We start from the raw sequence: 16,675 nt of genomic DNA, 5'->3' as shown, positions 1-16,675 counted from the left end.
TGCCTTCGCTGTCAGCTTTTGCAATGTTGAAATAAACTTAAGTTGACAAAATCTGTGCGTGACGTTTTTTTTTGTAGGCTCCCACTGTTGACACGATGGATCGAATCTTATCAGGTTGCTTTCGGTATTAAGCAACAAAGATGATTGACAGATAGCTTTGCTTGAAGAATTCGTTTCTCTCAAGATGAGAGCGAGCTCCGACCTCGAAACTTTAGCAGGCGATGCTTCAGGCAGTCGAGTGACAAAAGGTCCAAACTCAATATGGTGCCTTTTTAACTTTGCAGTTTTTACATTTTTCTCTTATCACATGTGGCATATTATCTTTATTCCTTCAATAGTGAAAAGATATTTGATAACCCGAAGAGAAGAAAGACTTTAATGTGTATTAAGAGTATGTCTTAGAGTGTGAAGTTTTATGTAAAAGCAAAAAATATTGAGAAGAGAAAATCGACCCAAGGAGTTTCTATTGTTCTTTTCTTGATTAAAAAGTTCCTCTAAAACGAGTTCATAACTAAGGGGCGTTTACGTCTCATATGGGGCCTCCCCTTGGATTATAACAAAAAAACTCTATTTAATGGACTAAGATAACCATTAACCTTCATTTTTGCATCCTTCAACCGTAAGACTTTAGATTTTTTAAGAAATCAATAGTCTAAAATCTTAAAAATTGGATGTCTTAGAATGATAGTTCATCTCGAATAGAAGATCTGAAGTACCCGTCCCTGAAGGAATTGGCGCACTAATCAGGCAGAGGCTGATAGGCGGTCAATTTCTATTTCAAATTCTCATGGTGTCAAATCTTTGTGCTATAAAAAAAAGATCCCTGACACGCAAGTTGAAGCATGACGGGGGTAGCATTTAGAAACACTGAAAGCATATTCTGTTCTATAAGGAGATGGAAAGTTGAGTAGGAGTTTCAGCTCTCCTCTGGGCCAAGGGTAGCGATAAGTGGGGGCTCTATAGCCGTATGTCTCACAGAGCCCACTCTAAAACCTTTGAATTTACATGTTGGACCACAATGAACCTGGGTCCGGTTATAACGTACTACTCTAAAGCTAAATTGAAAATTTTTTAACTACTACATATTCAGTATCTCATAAAAAAGAAAAAATTAGTTCATGAAATACTTTTCCCACTCCTCACCTTTTCTTTTCTACGTTAACTAAATTATAGCAGCAAATGAATACCCATTCATTGCTTTGAGTTTATAATTAAAACAATACAAACATCAGAAAAATGAGCTTAGTTCGAATTGTTTTCGATTCCGAAGTTTATCCATACAGAAGGTATCGTGTGATACGTGCCAGCTTTGATTTTTGATGAGTGCCTGAGCATGACGGGTTTTAAAACGGTCAAACAGATGGACGTGGCTGCCATGGACGGAGAAGCTGATCCTTTGATTGCCATGTAGAAGACGCAACCAGAAGAGTTTGTCAATGCACAGAACGTGCCAAGCACTTAGAAAGTTTCCGGCCATCCTCTTGCTGTTTTTCTTTTTTAATGACGAAAGCCGTCATTAAACGTGTATTGCATCATTGAAAAGGGCAGCAAATTAAATTAGTTAGACCAGGCCGCCTTCTAAGGAGGAGAAAATCATCTTGCAAGTTGAGGCTTTTTTGGTGTACCTGCACTTTAAGAGATGGAAAATTTGGAGTTTCAAATATAATGCAGCGGAGCTCCAAATTCCTCTGCGCCTAATCGACGTGTCCTTGACAATTTATATTTTACTCATGCTACCAACAAGGCCTCTATACGACAATTGAGTTTAGGCTGGTTGGCCCACTCCTCTTTTGTACTGCAAAAAATAGCATTAGTTTTATTTTATAAGTGCTACTCTTTTGTACTGCAAAAATAGCATGGTGGGATTCCCTCACGCTCACCGAAGTTTGTACAAGCCAGATTCGATGGGGTAGAGTTATTTCCAAGGCTTTGGTTTGGACACCGTTCCTGTCATGCCCATCACCATAAACCAAAGTCATTTTTCTCAGTCCTATGCAAACGCGAGGATAAAAACAAAACCCAATTCCAATTTCAGTTTAAGAATACACACACAAATCTAGGAGTATAATGAATGACAAGAATCCATAACCTGAGACAAATACTAACCTAACAACCTTAAGCTCATGTTGCATCTGAAAATAGACAAATTCTCTGGACAATACTACTGCAAAAGAGTAGCTTAAAAGAAGAAGATGCAGGAATGGGCAAGGATCATATATCTATAAACTCACATTTTCATGCCTCGGCTGACCGTGGTGAGAATTAAGGAATGAAAATGTCTAGATATCTAGAAACCAAATGTTTATATACTTTGAAACCATCATGTCATACGTAGTTATAACGGAAGAACGTGTCCAAATCTTGCGATCAGTAAGGGAAGATAGTCACACAAACACTTGTATATAGGCACACACATAGCTTACAGAATTTACATCTTTCAGAAGAGTCTCGTAGTTTGTATACGCACTCAACGGCTGCCGCTAAATTATGCGCATTACCAACATTCACATACCAGAGACAGATCCAAACAATTCACTTTGCTCATAAAAGAAAAAAAAACCTCAAGACTGCACCACTACATCCTTCACAACAGCACCAGCAGAAGCATTTATGTTCCCCTGTCCCGAAACCTTCAAAGGGGTCAGTTTCCCGTTCTCTACAGCTTTGCTCCCGCTTCTATCTTTGCAAGAAGCCTTGGTGTTGCTGCAACACTTATCATTTTCGACCGAGCTGCCAGAATTCTTATAGCTACCCGTACTGTGGCGGGTAACCCTCACATAAGATGCCTTATTTTCGGAATGGGATGGTGTTGAGCTGACTGCATCACAGCTTTTTCGCCTGCTAAACTTCGGTGACTTCGCACGGGTTGGAGGGGTCTGCAAGTGAGGTTGAACTCAATAAACTTAGAAGCACACAAAAGACAGGAAATAATAAATTGTGTTCAAAGCACCAATGAAACGCCTTGCTGGGGGTTAGACCCCCTACATTTATTTTCAAAAGAATGACAATAATGTTCAAAGTAAAGATGAACATATAATTCTGGAATTTATTGTTATAATTACTTATTAATTATTATTAAGATAAAGACTTGCACTTCAAGAAAATATCACATCGACAGGTAGTTCTCTGGAGAACATGGAGTACATCTTCATACCTTTTTAAGTTCAACCTTGGGAGGGGGGCCCTCGTAATAGAAGCTAGGAACAGGATTAGCTCTAAATGTCAAACTCTTTCTAAGCTCTTTTAGTCTTGCTTCTTCTGCCTCCTGCAACATTAGCTTTGCTTATTTAGCCAGGGCTAATAGCTATGAGAAGCTTCAGGGAATAAAATGAATACTAAAAATAAGGCATTCAGCTTCCACCTTCGACAGACTGCAAAAGTGTACCTTAAAAGATGAACAGTCACTCATACCTTGGCCTTAGCTTCTTTCTCGCTTTTCTCTGCCTGTAAAGCCTGCTGTCTCTCCTCTAACTTGGCATAAAACTGTCAAATTAAGCAAACAATTGTAGTATTCCGAAAAGAATTATCTGATTAGAAACCAATTTCAATTAAGGGTAAAGAAATGTTACCTCTTTTCGCTTCTCCGCACGTTCGGAGCACCGAAAAGTAGGCGCAGATGGCACATATGCTCTGGTTCTTGATGATCTAATTGATGCTGTGGTTCTATACAATGTTAAAGAATTGTGAAAAAGCACAAGAAACACCTTTTATAAATATAGCCAGATGTGAGTGTTTGTTCCTGTAGGCAAGTCAAGGATACGATGCAATGGAGCAAGTGTCTTCATCATCAGGCGACTTTGCAGACTCGTGTGGTAACTTCCTTGACATGGTAGGTGATATTGGCTTTAACACAAACAAGACCATGAAAACCATCCAAATAAAGTCAATTAAAAAGTATCCAAGCTATCATTTATATAGCACATATGTGCTTGTGTAATCTCCCTCTCCCCCCCCCCCCAAAAAAAAAAAAGAGTACGCCTTGGAACAATAAAATTACCACAATTGTTCACATGACTAAAAACCAGAGGGAGTACCTGAGTCTTCTTTGGTCCCATCGAAGACATCTGACCATATGAATTTGATGGTGATCGATCCGCATTCATAGGGGCTGAGTGAACATAGGCAGACTTACTACCATTAACTGCACGCTTTTCAGTCTCCAATGAAAACGGGCTGGGGATAGTGCGGTTTGTTTGAACATTTCTAGCATTATCTGCACAAAAGGAAGGATATTGCAGATGGTTATGCAAGTATGGAAATGATTTCCTTCATGCAACATATCTAGTCTTGCATACCATTTATAGGGGACGACAACTTTTTATGATTTCCACAAGATACAGGTTTAGTTATCCCAGTCTCTTCTGCTCTTGCTTGGCAAGTTGAATGTTTCTCAGAGACTATATCTTTTGCAGTATCTTGTTCGTGGTTCTCATTTTCAATGCACAAAGAATCAACTTTGACAGAAACAGTGCCCTCAATTTCAATCTTTAATGATTGGACGTGTACTGGTGGAGAATGACCATCACCAACCATCTTGTTTGCATCCCTTGACTCTACAGGGCAGACAGGTTGCAGGTACCGTTCGTTTTCCTCCATGACCATATTGTATTCTATCGTTGAGAAACACTGGAGAATAATATCCTGTTATTAGAAGAGGAAGACACCAGTTAGCGGAAACAATTAGCACACTCTAGCAACTTAACCATGAAAAAAACACACACACAGGGAAAATGTCCAGAAAAAAAAAATCTACAGCACATAATGGCACAGGACATGGTGAACATAAGTTTCTCAAGATCTAAACTGCTCAGTCCACAATGATAGGTCATGTCTTTAGAAGCCCATTAAGAGAGTCTGACAACCAAGTATCAGTGAAGACAGCATGTGCACTGTTAGAAGGTTAGCCTACAGGAAGCTCAACATGAACAGTCAAACAATTCAGATCAAGATTCCTTGTAACTGAGAGGAAAGTGGGCAGTCAAAGCAGATTATCCATGGTAAGCTATCTCTCGCCTACAGCCACATTCAACAAATACATATACCATCTAAGGTCCATTCCGCACATGAAAGCTAAAGAGAAATGTCTTCAACTATTTCTTTAGCCAAATAATTGCTACTTTATTTTTATTTAACATTTTCTGACAAGCTTCATAATTGTGTATTATTTGAATGTAAACAACTTTATTACTTAAAAACTCAGGATAAACAGCAGAAGACCTGAACTGTCCATAAAGAGATTAATCTTTCAGACTATATCTCACCCATTTATGAAAAAACCCCTCCATCACTCCCCCCACCCCACTCTTTTTTCCCCCTCTCATTTCCACCATCTTTCCCAACCCCCCTGACCTCCTCTTAGGTGTCGGCATATAAGGTAGAAACATGGTTTCCACTTAGCTGTCTCTCTTTAATATTTTTGCCTATATCCATATTCCATCCCACAACAAGCAACCTAATTTTAACTGTAACTACAAGACAATCACACCATTCCTTTCACACTAATATATTTCAATATACCAGTAGAAATTCAGGTCTGACCTCACACTTGTTGGTCCAAGAACTTGCAATCTGGAGATGCTTACAATTTCTACTTACCAGTTTAAAACTAATGAGATCCAGCAGATAGACCTTCACAAATTCACAAATCCATCAATTCTGGCTTTGTACATGGGATGGTTAATTAACTCTCTACTCACTGTAAACCCAAAATTTATAACCTCAACTATCAAAATCAAGGATCATCAGTCACATTATATTTTTACTATTTCTGTGACACAAACAACAAGATACTATTCCACAATCTTTTTGGAAGGTGACAAGGCTTGAAGTCAAGGATGGGCTCTTCATCAATTGTCTCAAAATATTTCAACATTGAATAAGGGAAAAAAAATCTAGTTATGCGGCCTATTGCACTTGTTCACCCGTAGGCACATGCAGAAGTTAAATTTTGAACTAAACAAGAGATCCAATATACTGCTTGTAACAACAACCTTAACAAAGAAGAACAAAACTAGAAAACAAGAATTTGGCTTCAAATTGCAGAAAGCACAACGATGGATGCTTGTCTAACATGAAAGACTTCAACAACATATAACGGAAAGATATTCTATTTTCTTAAATTGCAAAGGAGCATAACAATGGATGCTTGTCTAACATTAAAGACTTCAACAACATATAAAGAAAAAATATTATATTTTCTAACTGATTTCTGACAAGGAAAAAAAACAAAGTTCATGTCATTGTTGTTATTAAAAATAAAACAACCACAAAAAAGACCAGTAACAGCTTACAACAATTCCTATCTATTGCATAAAGAAGAAAGCGGCAAGCAATAGTGACAAAACAAAGACAGTTTACTGCATGCAATTCATCTAAGAAGATCCCTTCTTCACAGTAATCCAAGTATGACGTAAAAACATGCAACAGTCCTCAAGATGAACAACCGCTAACCATTCGGCCTTTTCTTTTTTATCACAAGGAAAAAAGGAGACACGAATTAACCGTAAAAATAACGCAAGCACCAAATGGCTTGCTGTTTGACTTTCCAAACAAAGAGAAACCTATCAGCAAATAAAAGCTAAAGCATGCAAAGGATATATGGGTACTTCTTTGTTTCACAAGCAAATAAGAGTGATTGAAAGTGTACCAAATCCAAAAGGTAGCACAGAGACAATTAAATATCACTAATTGGCTGGTACAGAACTAGTTCAGTAATCAATGACCAATTAAGGAAAAAATTTAAAGGCTTTCGTCAGTTAATCATGTCGAACATTGCGACGAGAAAAGCACACAGTAATAGCCACCGTGATAGGCCAGGAAATTACATAGGAGGAGGAAACTATTCCAACCAAACAAACGCTTGTGACTATAGACAGAGCAGCCATGGGAGAAGGATGTACAACCTGGACGGCTTGGTTTTCCGTCACCCACTTGTAAAAAAGGATGGTATAAGTTTAAGAGAGAGAATTTACGGAAACATTAGAAACAAAGAGAGGCTGAAGAACATAGCCGTCAAGCTAGAACAAAATATAGAAAAATTCCAAACCCAAATAACTTTACTGTCATTTACACAGATTAGACAAATAAAAAAAAATGCAGCGAAAAGGCTTACGAATAAAAATACGGACAAGTAGATCTTGTTAAATAGAAGACAGAGGGAGAATCCATAGTTGCCACTAACAGAAGAAATAAACAAGCAAAACGAAAATTTTCACGAGAAACGGAGAAAGCAACAACAGATAAGTTCAACAAACACGAACCCCACTGATTTTTTCCGTTGAAAGAGCGGGACGGAAAACACCCGTTCCCGCCGATTTTCTCCGCCAAAAAAAAAAGGATAGAAAAGCTATCAGCTCGTGGCGAAGAAAGGGCGTTAGCAGAAAACGCAACCAAAACCCGAGCCGAAACCTCGCCTCCAAAGGGATCTCCCCATACAACACAATAAAAAAAAAAACACCCTGCACACGCCACAGAGAACGCCAATTTCCCTAAAACCCGGGAAACATCCTAGCTCGGTCAAAGACAGAAAGCGGACAGCTAAGAGCACGTCGAAACGAGCCACTCCTCACCGTCAAATGGATCCTCAAAAGAACCTCCGCCTTAATCGCCGATCACCGTCATCGTCCTCCTCCTCCGCCAGAAGCTCCGCCGCACCACTGACCTACCCCTCAAGCAAGCGCCCGGGAAGTCAAATATAAGCACACAGAGGAAAGAGAGAGAGAGAGCGAAAGAGGTAGGCAGAGGGAAGGAGAGGGAAATGGTGGGGAAGTTGACGGCGTCACTCTGGAAACCCTAACCCACCACCGGTGGTCAGTGCGGGCAGTCTGTCTCGTTGCACCGACTGTAGAGAGAGAAAGGGAGAGAAGAGAAAGAGAAGTTCGAAAGTCGCGCGCGGGATCGTATTTATTGGGCCCCCGCCTGGCCCCGTGAATCGCGACCCTCCCCTCTCTCTCTCTCCCCGGCCCCACCCCCTCTTTCACTTTCTCTCTCTACTTTCTCTCTCCTCGCTCGCGTGGGAACACGAACAATCCAGCGTCCAAAAACAGAAAGGGACGTCGAGCGCGTCTTCATTCAAATTTCCGATGACTTTATTGGCCTTGCCCTTTCCGCGTAATTCCAAACACGCCCTTCCCCCCCTCTATCCCCGTTAATTTCAGTTTCCACGTTATTATGTCGTGAAGTTTTCTTTTTATCGCGTGTCTTGTAGTTTCTCCCCCTTTTTTTTTCCATTTTTGAAGCTTCAAGAACTCTTTGTTTTTCTCGGGATTTGGTTCCAAAGGCTGCTAAGAATGGCGAACGTTTTCGGGGAAGAGGCCAAGAAAGTGATACCAGATCTGGATCTGGACAAGGACGTGCGAGATCGAGGGATTGAGACCGTTACCAGATCTGATCCAAAGCGGTAGCTCAACAGACCTCGGCCTACCTGTAAAATGACGTAAATGGGTGAACGGTCTTTGACGATTTTGCTCGTTTTCTAATTTAAGATCGGGTCCTGGTCCGAGTCCTGGCTAGAGTGATCCACTGAGGCCGAAAAACTCGTTCAAGCGGAATCCAGTTGTTTACTTGAACCAAATCCAACCTGTGTACAGATCAGACCTGACTAGACTACCTCTCCAGATCTTTTGGTACCAAAACTGGGTCCGATCCAGATCGCAGGGTTTGCAAATCAGATCCAACGGTTGAATGTATGCGTCTACTTGAAAAATCTAGTCCTATTTTAAAAGGGAGAAAAACAGAGTAGCAAGGCAGTAGAAAAGTTTTGGATTTCGGGATATACCACCACTTTATCCGGGAAAAACGGGATAAAGCAGGATATTTGATTGGCCTCATAACTAAAAGCACATGATCAGGTGCCCTTGAAGAAAGGGGTGAGGAGGTCTGCCAGGAAGAAGAGTCTACAATTTTTGTGCCTTGATTGTTGGTTGTGGGTCATACATCCACATGAATATAACAAACACTAAGAGCAATTCCCTCCATCACTCTCCAAACCAAACCTGCCAAGTTGGTCAATGTGTAAAAGTAAAACCCCTCCAACCCCTTTTTTCAAATTTCCAAACTGCACTCAATCTCTAATTTCCCAAAATGGTACTCCAATCTAATTGTGCACCAATGAAACTTTGGCAATTTAACTGGAAACTCTGAAGTTGGGAATTTTTATTTTTTTTATATGATTGGTTATATCTAAAGTTTCTTCTTCATGAATTGGTAAGTTGAGGGCAACTTTTGCAGTTTCATATTCATTTTTATCCTTTTTTTTTCCTGTCATTAACTTTTTTATATTTGAAAATATTTCCACTTTTTCAAGGCATTGTCTCAACTTAGTAGGGATAATTTGTCTCTAAGCCACGTTTGGATGGAGGGAAATGAAAGGAAATGGGAGGGAAAGGAGACAGGGATGAACATCCTTTACCTCCATTTAAACAGGGCATAATTGTCTGGCATTTATTTTTCCAAACATAAAAAGGATAATCAAACATAGTTGCATCATATGTTCTCAAACGAAGACATGGTGTTAATTGGTAAATCATATAGTAGGTGAACATGTATTTCAATAGCATAATGTTCCTCTTACCAAATGCTTTTTGAGACTACTTTTGAACTATTGTTCTTAAAATTGCTGTTCTCGAAACAATGCGTCCTTTGTTTGAGTAACAAGCATGACATGAGGTCAGCATTCTTGGAGTTGCTTGGTCTTGGTTCAGACCTTACAAGAACTCAACTGAATTATTTTAAACTTTGAAAAGAGAAACAGAAAGAGGAATGCAAGATCTTTTATTTTTTCTCCTCGAAGGACAAAGTTTGTTGAAGCGATTCGTTTTTCATTTAATTTTTCCCATTCCCCTTCACACAGAGAATCTCAAGAAGCTTCCCTGGCATTTGTATGGCGAAGGTTGTTGGCAACAAGGTGCTGCACTCGTCGCTTTATAGACCATCTCTTCAATTTTTTTAAAAGGAAGATGCCATTTCCTATCAAGGTATAAAACAAAAGAGAAAAAGGAAAAAGGTGGTAGGCTTTAACAAGAATACAAAACTTTCCTTGTTTCATATAAAACCCTAAGATTCCAGTATTCCACTAAGTTCTTTAACTATTGGTTGCCCCAAAGCAACCCCATGACCTTCATAAGCTTACAATAAATCCTACCACCCATTCAAAAAAGATGATATTTTGTTGACTGATAAGTTGGGGTTAGGCAAACTTTCTACCAAATTGCGCCAACATACTTTAAATATTGAACTCCTGACCTCCTTCAGTTCCGAGGTTGTTAAGTTTAACTTGGGTCAATCTCTTCTTTGATGCCCCAAGTGGCATAACTGAGTCATCAGTTCGATCTCCATGGGTGTTATGCCCCTGGGTCAATGACGCAGAGAGTAGTAGCAAATTGACTTTACGCTACCCCCGCCCCATACGTCGATGAAGACCCAGGTAGCCACCCAAATGGCAGGGGTGGGAGATAGGGGTGAACACGAGCCGAGTCGAGCTCGAGTTTAGTCAGCTGGAGCTCGGCTTGTCGACTAATGAAACGTTGAGCTCGAGAATAGCTCGATGGAAGCAGCTTGAGCTCGACTCGACAGTTATGTGTTGAACTCGAGCTCGACTTGACTAAGGCTCGACAAACTCGTTTGAATAGAATTGATATTCATCGTTACGTGTTGAGCTCGAGCTCAACTCGATTAAGGCTCGACAAACTCGTAAACTCATTTGAATATATCGACTTGATTAAGGCTCGACAACTCGACTCGGCAGTTACGTGTTGAGCTCGAACTCAACTCGATTGTTTGAACGAGTCGACTCATGAACTCGAACTCGACTCGTTAAGCAAATGACTCAGCTCAAACTCATTCACAAGTCGAGCTCTCGATGTTCACGCCTAGTGGAAGGGGCTTCATCTTCTTAATTGAATAGAGGTCAAACCCGAATCTCTAGTTTGTGAAAACTCCGCGAGCAAAATGACGAGGTTGAGACTTGTTTAGTTGCAAAGAAATTCATTGCTTTGAACTCTCAACCAGCCACCAACTATTTAGGGTCTTCCCTAGTTGTCCTAACTCCTTAGCTTCAACTCCTTAGTGAACATCTGCCCACTAAGGAAACCGATGCGTATGGTTTATATAGCCTTTTGTCTTGTGTGGTATGCAATTAAAAGAAGGAGCGTGGCTCAGGTGAAAGGGACATGAGGAACATGGATACCTTTTGTCATCAGAATGAACAACCCATCTTCAATGTGGCATTAATATTGCAGCTCACACGTACACGATGCGCATCATATTGTCAAACATCTACAGTGTATGAAGTTATTCAATCTAGCTACTCATGCCATTAGCATTATGAGACATAGCTGGTGCAACTTGGATATTGAATTCATGTACCATAGAATCTTGATAGCGATGCATGAACAAAATTTTCAACCTTAGGAGCCGATCCCGAGGCCGCGTTCACGAGTCGAAACAGATGAATTTATAGGTTTAGGGTTTGTAATTTAGAGTTTAGGATTGCATTGACATACACAGGGAGTTGACACCCATGAGAATCGAACCAGGGCCTTCTACTAGTTGCTAATCTGACCAGCTACAACCAACCTCTTGGGGTCCGCAGAATCAAACTAGCAACTGGAAATCTAGATTATCATGTTGAAAGCTGTTTTTAAATGCATTTATGGTTGATTGCAAAATTCTGTTTGACTAACTAAACAAATTGACTTTTCTTTATATATACATTTTTTAATTTAAAGGCATATGCTTAATGCTTTCTTATCTCCATACGCAAATAAGAAGTGGGTGTGATCTTAGTGGGGCTCGAAGGGGGAACCCTCTTAGTTATGACGGTGCGACCTAACCCTCCATTTGTGATCACCTCCGACTCCGAGCCCACTTGATGTTCTCTACTTGGCGATAAATGCTTTAATTAATTATAGAGTTGGATTATACGAATAATGTAGTGGGCTTCCTTTTTCTCCTTTAGCGTAGCGTCTTTATTGACCGGAATAGTTAGGAATGCCAACTCATAGATAAGGTGTAATCCCATCCATTCTTTGGTATTATTGTATATTTATATACAACTAAGTGGGCATGACAATTAACTAAGAAAAGGACGAGCTTTATTCGTGTCATATTATGATATACATAAGAAAATGATGAACATTATCCGTATAATGTTATGACAAATATAGGAGAATTCTATCATCTTCTAGATGTTGTCAAATGCCTAAAAATTAAAAATCAATTTATAAAATACCATAATTAGTTGTTAATACCATGACTTGTTACTGCATCATAAATTATAGTTAATGGTCATGTAATATATATATTTCCTCCATCCATTTGTTTATCAAGATGTCTCATGTTCTATATATATAAAAGAAATGTTTGATTTTATAAGAAGTAGCACTTGGATGGTATTTAAATGATTAGATATGATCAACCTACATTTGTAATGAATATGCTCAACTTGAAAATTTGTATATCTACTAAAGAGACATCTTTCAAGCATCTATTCTTACCAAAATGGACTATAAAATATGCTCTGTACAGAACACAGTTTTCGTGATTTTTTTTTGGCTCTCTGGAAATTCTACGTCATTGACTTCAAGGGATTCAACGCTTAAGTTTTCCAAGTACAGCAGGGCCAGGTTTTCTCCATGAAAATTCAATTGCCATAAATATTTTAACCTAAAATATCATCCTCTACATTAAAAAAAAATCCAGCCTCTAGTTCATACCAATCGTACTTCATTAACTTATACCACAAGTTCAAAAGTGTAATATATATATATATATATATATATATATATATATATATATATATATATATATATATATATATATATATATATATATATATAATGTTATAATGTCTGGGACCTAAGAGGTGGCACTAAAAGCTCCACCTAATGAGTTCACGAGTTTCACACGAAACTTGTTAGGGAAAAAAGGGGATCTGATATTTTAGCAAGTTGGCGTCTATATAAAGCGGGTTAGGGAGGGGAAGGATAAGGAATCAATGTGTATTATTTTTTTGTTCTTTTCCATTAACAAAGAATTAAAAAAATAAAGAAGACAAAATAGAAGTGGGGGGTTCGTGATGATTTGGTGGGGACGCCGGTTGAGTGGAAGGGCGGTCAAGTGGGTCCCACAGCTCCCAGTTGCCGGATCAAAGGTGGTGCAGCCGGGGTGCGTGTTCGACATTTCAACGGTCTTTCCACTAGACCTGAGCATCGGGCTGGTTCGGCCTGGCCCGGTCCGCCCAATAAGAATTGGGCTCGGTGCCTGGAACTCGAGCTCATGCCCGGCCCAATACCTGATACCTGATACTTAAGATTGGGCTCGACCCGGCCCAACCCGATTAACAGCCTTCCGACGTGGTGGCCTTAACCGGTGGGGTTGGCAGGTGGGAACGAAGACCATCCACCTTTTTCATGGGGCTGTTTGGAAGGAACCAAATAAGCTTTTGACCTTCACCAGACAATTCAACAAACAGGTGGTGGGCGTGCTTTTGGGGGCCCCTTCGCTTGGGTCCACGCCATCTTAAAAGAGCTGCGTTGCATGCCCTAGACAAAATCCACAGACAAAAAAATCCCTTTCTTTTTTGGACAAAAGAAAAACGCACGAATCGTCTCCTTTTTTAATTGAAAAAAAAAAAGGTGACAAATTGACAGCTTGTTTTGGCATATAATGCGACGATGTGAACAAGATGGAAGCAGTAGATTTTGTTTTTATTTATGAGATATGCGGGAAGCAAGAGCTACCGACGATTCGGTCGGCGTGGCGGAGGTGATGAACGTGAGGCTTCAAGTTGAAAAGGTGGTCAAAGAATCAATAGTTGGTCGTCTTTTTAGGGCGTGTTTGATTGCTTGGTAGAGGGCGTCACGTGTCGTTTCCATCTCGGACATGTGGTCGTAAAGAGAGGTGTATCGAACACACTTTTTCCTTGTCGCACCTAGTGTTCCCTTGTTTTCAAGTTATCTACACACCTGCTTGCCCCCCTTTAGGTTTTCGGCGGTTGGAATGGTTGTTGTGCCGCGCCCCGTGACACCTAGAGGGGCGATGGGTTTCAGCTAGCTAGAATTTGGGCACTTCTGGTAGGTTTCGAACAATAAGACACATGTTTCAGGGAGTATGGTGTTTCCTTTTATGCATTTGTAAAATGCTAATGCACCGAAAGTAGGTTTTGATATCATTCAAGATAAAAGGAAAAGTAAGAGTTTTGTCTCTTAGTTGGATAGTAGGATGAAATACTTATTCTGCTCACCAGTAAAAATGAACAGTGTGGGAAGCCTAAAAATTGTTCTAGAGAAACAATAAAAGACGACCAATGTGTCCGCCGTTTGATAAGATACGTAGGGCCTACTGCCGAAAGGAATGCTCATCATTATCAAACAAGTGAATACTTTTGTGGAACCATTTAAAATTAAGATGCACTAAGATGGTATTCTATGAGAACTTTGTGTTTCTGTGGCACATGTTATCAACTTTAAGAGCACTTCAGTTCATAGTTGGCAAACTGAAACTGGGACTAGCAAACGACTGGATCATGGGGTCAGCAAGTTGACTCGTCGACTCGATCAAGTTTTAAAATAACTTGAGTTGGGCTTAGTCGGGCTGAGTCAGGGAGCAAACCAGGCTAGCCTTGATTCATGCTGAGGTTTTCTAGCGATCCGACCTAACTCGGGCAATCCCTGAGATGACTCAGCGAGTCAACGAACTATGAAATATAGCATGGCTTATTTAGAACAAGAACATGACTTATTTAGAACATATAGTGAGAGATCGTTTGGAATATAGGAGAAACTAGGGCATCCAGTTCTCACATTTATCTTGTTCCAATGGACAAAACATTGAATCTGTCCATTGTTTGATGGCAGGGAACAGACAAGGTGTCCCTTATGTCCAGCATACAATATTGTTCTTCTCAAATATCTTCTAAGCATAACTTGGTAAGAGTCTCCTACATAACCCTAGCATGTGTATTCTCCTTTTCCCCTGAAAGTATTTCTCAAATTCAGTATATCACATTTCTTTTCAGGCATTGCATTGTCCCTTGAATGAAGTCAAAGTGAGACAAAACCTCTTCAAATTATGTAGCAAGAGCATGGGCACAGACCATGACTGGACCCAATAGACTCTAGTATGTTTAGAAAACAAACAAAACATGGAACACTGGTCTGTTGTCTCATGATGTCTCTGTATTGTTCCCATTACACTAAATGCAAGACCAAAAAGCATGTTCCCCATGTGGCACAGTGTGTATCATGAGTTGTTTGGATCTGGATTTGGTAGAGTGGACCACTTTAACCACATCAACAAACACTTCTCCATTCCTCATTGGCTAGCCTTCTTTGGAAGGTATATATGCCTAGTTCTAGTGGCTGGACCAGATGCATATGCTTTGGCTCTGCCTATATTTGGACCCATAACACATGCTGTTCACCTGACCTTGAGTTTAACTTCTTTTGGTGCCATGATGGAGAAGGCACTGTGGCCTCTGAGTCAAGGGTCTCTTGATTAAGTAAGATTTTTGTGCTTTTGGAAATCACAAATAGGTTGAGTGCTAACAATGCCTCTTATCCTAAAATATCATGGATGGACAAGTTTAACTGCATCCGCCGTTTCTATAATCAGGGGTGGAGTTAGAAATTTTTCTTTGGGAGGGAGCCGAACTTTAGTTTTAAGAAAATTTAATTGGATTTTTGGAATCACAATGCATCAGAACTCGAAATGATTAAAAAATATGATTTTATTTTATAAAATATGATTTAGTGCACAACTTTTAGCCAAAACATTTGTGTTGATCTATCTGAATCGTTAAATTGTCTTGAATGACAATACTTTGAGGGGGTTTTGGTATCATAGACATCAACACAGTGTTTTATGAATCTGTCTGGAAAATCAAGATAAATTTGTGCAATACTGTGTTTTAGCATTTCATGAATATGTCCCGATCCTTAGGATAAATTAATAGGAAACTATATTAGATTGCATATGATAGTCTCGGATCTTAGATCCGAGACTGCATAAAAAAAGGTGTGTTTTGGGAGATCCTCAGTTTACAGTAGCATAGATTTAAGATTTCAAATCCATGCTACAAGTTAAAAACAATGGATTTAACATTGGAGGGAGAGTGGTCTAATCTTAAATCTATAGTGCTACAAGTTAAAAACCATGGATTTAACATTGGAGGGAGAGTCGTCCAATCTTAAATCCATGGATCTGAAATCCTTGGTGATCTGACAGGCTTACTGTTTCTATTACCAAATGACCTCTAGGTGGCTTGGGAACAGCTAACCCCGGTCCCTAAGGGGGAAAAAAATTGATCATGAAGATGATGAAAATGTTCATGAGAACAATGGAAATTTTGTTTTTCTATTTAAAAGATGGTTGGAGACCATTTATATCATGATCTAGTTCCCAAACTCTAATATATCCGCTCCAAAAAAAAAAAAAAATCAGTTGATCATGTCTACTTTTATGATGCTAAAAGCACGTCAGAAACATGGTTGTTGCATCAAAAATTATTTTAAGGCGTCTCTTTTGAACATAAAAGCGAGGTAGTTAAAATGATTTTGATGCCATCAAATGAGATCTTACTATTGAAGACAATCAAATAAAATCCTCAGTTCATTAGACTCCGTTTCTTCTTCTTATGGGAAATGTGTTTAATGGGATTGAATGGGAAAGCTGATCA

General features: G+C 39.6%; 1 protein-coding gene across 1 annotated transcript; it reads right to left on the bottom strand.

Annotated features, from left to right (window-relative positions):
* Positions 1 to 2,383: 2,383 nt before the first annotated feature.
* Positions 2,384 to 7,882, bottom strand: LOC116263918 (protein WVD2-like 1). Its single transcript, XM_031643745.2, has 8 exons — positions 7,569 to 7,882; positions 4,296 to 4,641; positions 4,035 to 4,213; positions 3,761 to 3,843; positions 3,570 to 3,663; positions 3,412 to 3,483; positions 3,155 to 3,265; positions 2,384 to 2,876 (listed from the first exon to the last, which is right to left on the bottom strand). Exons 2-8 carry the CDS (start codon positions 4,600 to 4,602, stop codon positions 2,562 to 2,564), a joined length of 1,161 nt encoding a protein of 386 aa, XP_031499605.1. The 5' UTR covers positions 4,603 to 4,641; positions 7,569 to 7,882; the 3' UTR covers positions 2,384 to 2,561.
* Between the last annotated feature and the right edge of the window lie 8,793 nt (positions 7,883 to 16,675).

The sequence above is a fragment of the Nymphaea colorata genome, chromosome 1 (assembly GCF_008831285.2).
Source record: "Nymphaea colorata isolate Beijing-Zhang1983 chromosome 1, ASM883128v2, whole genome shotgun sequence".
Taxonomy (NCBI): Eukaryota; Viridiplantae; Streptophyta; class Magnoliopsida; order Nymphaeales; family Nymphaeaceae; genus Nymphaea; species Nymphaea colorata.
Note: the sequence above shows the minus strand (reverse complement) of the source record. Positions and strands in the feature narration are given on the sequence as shown.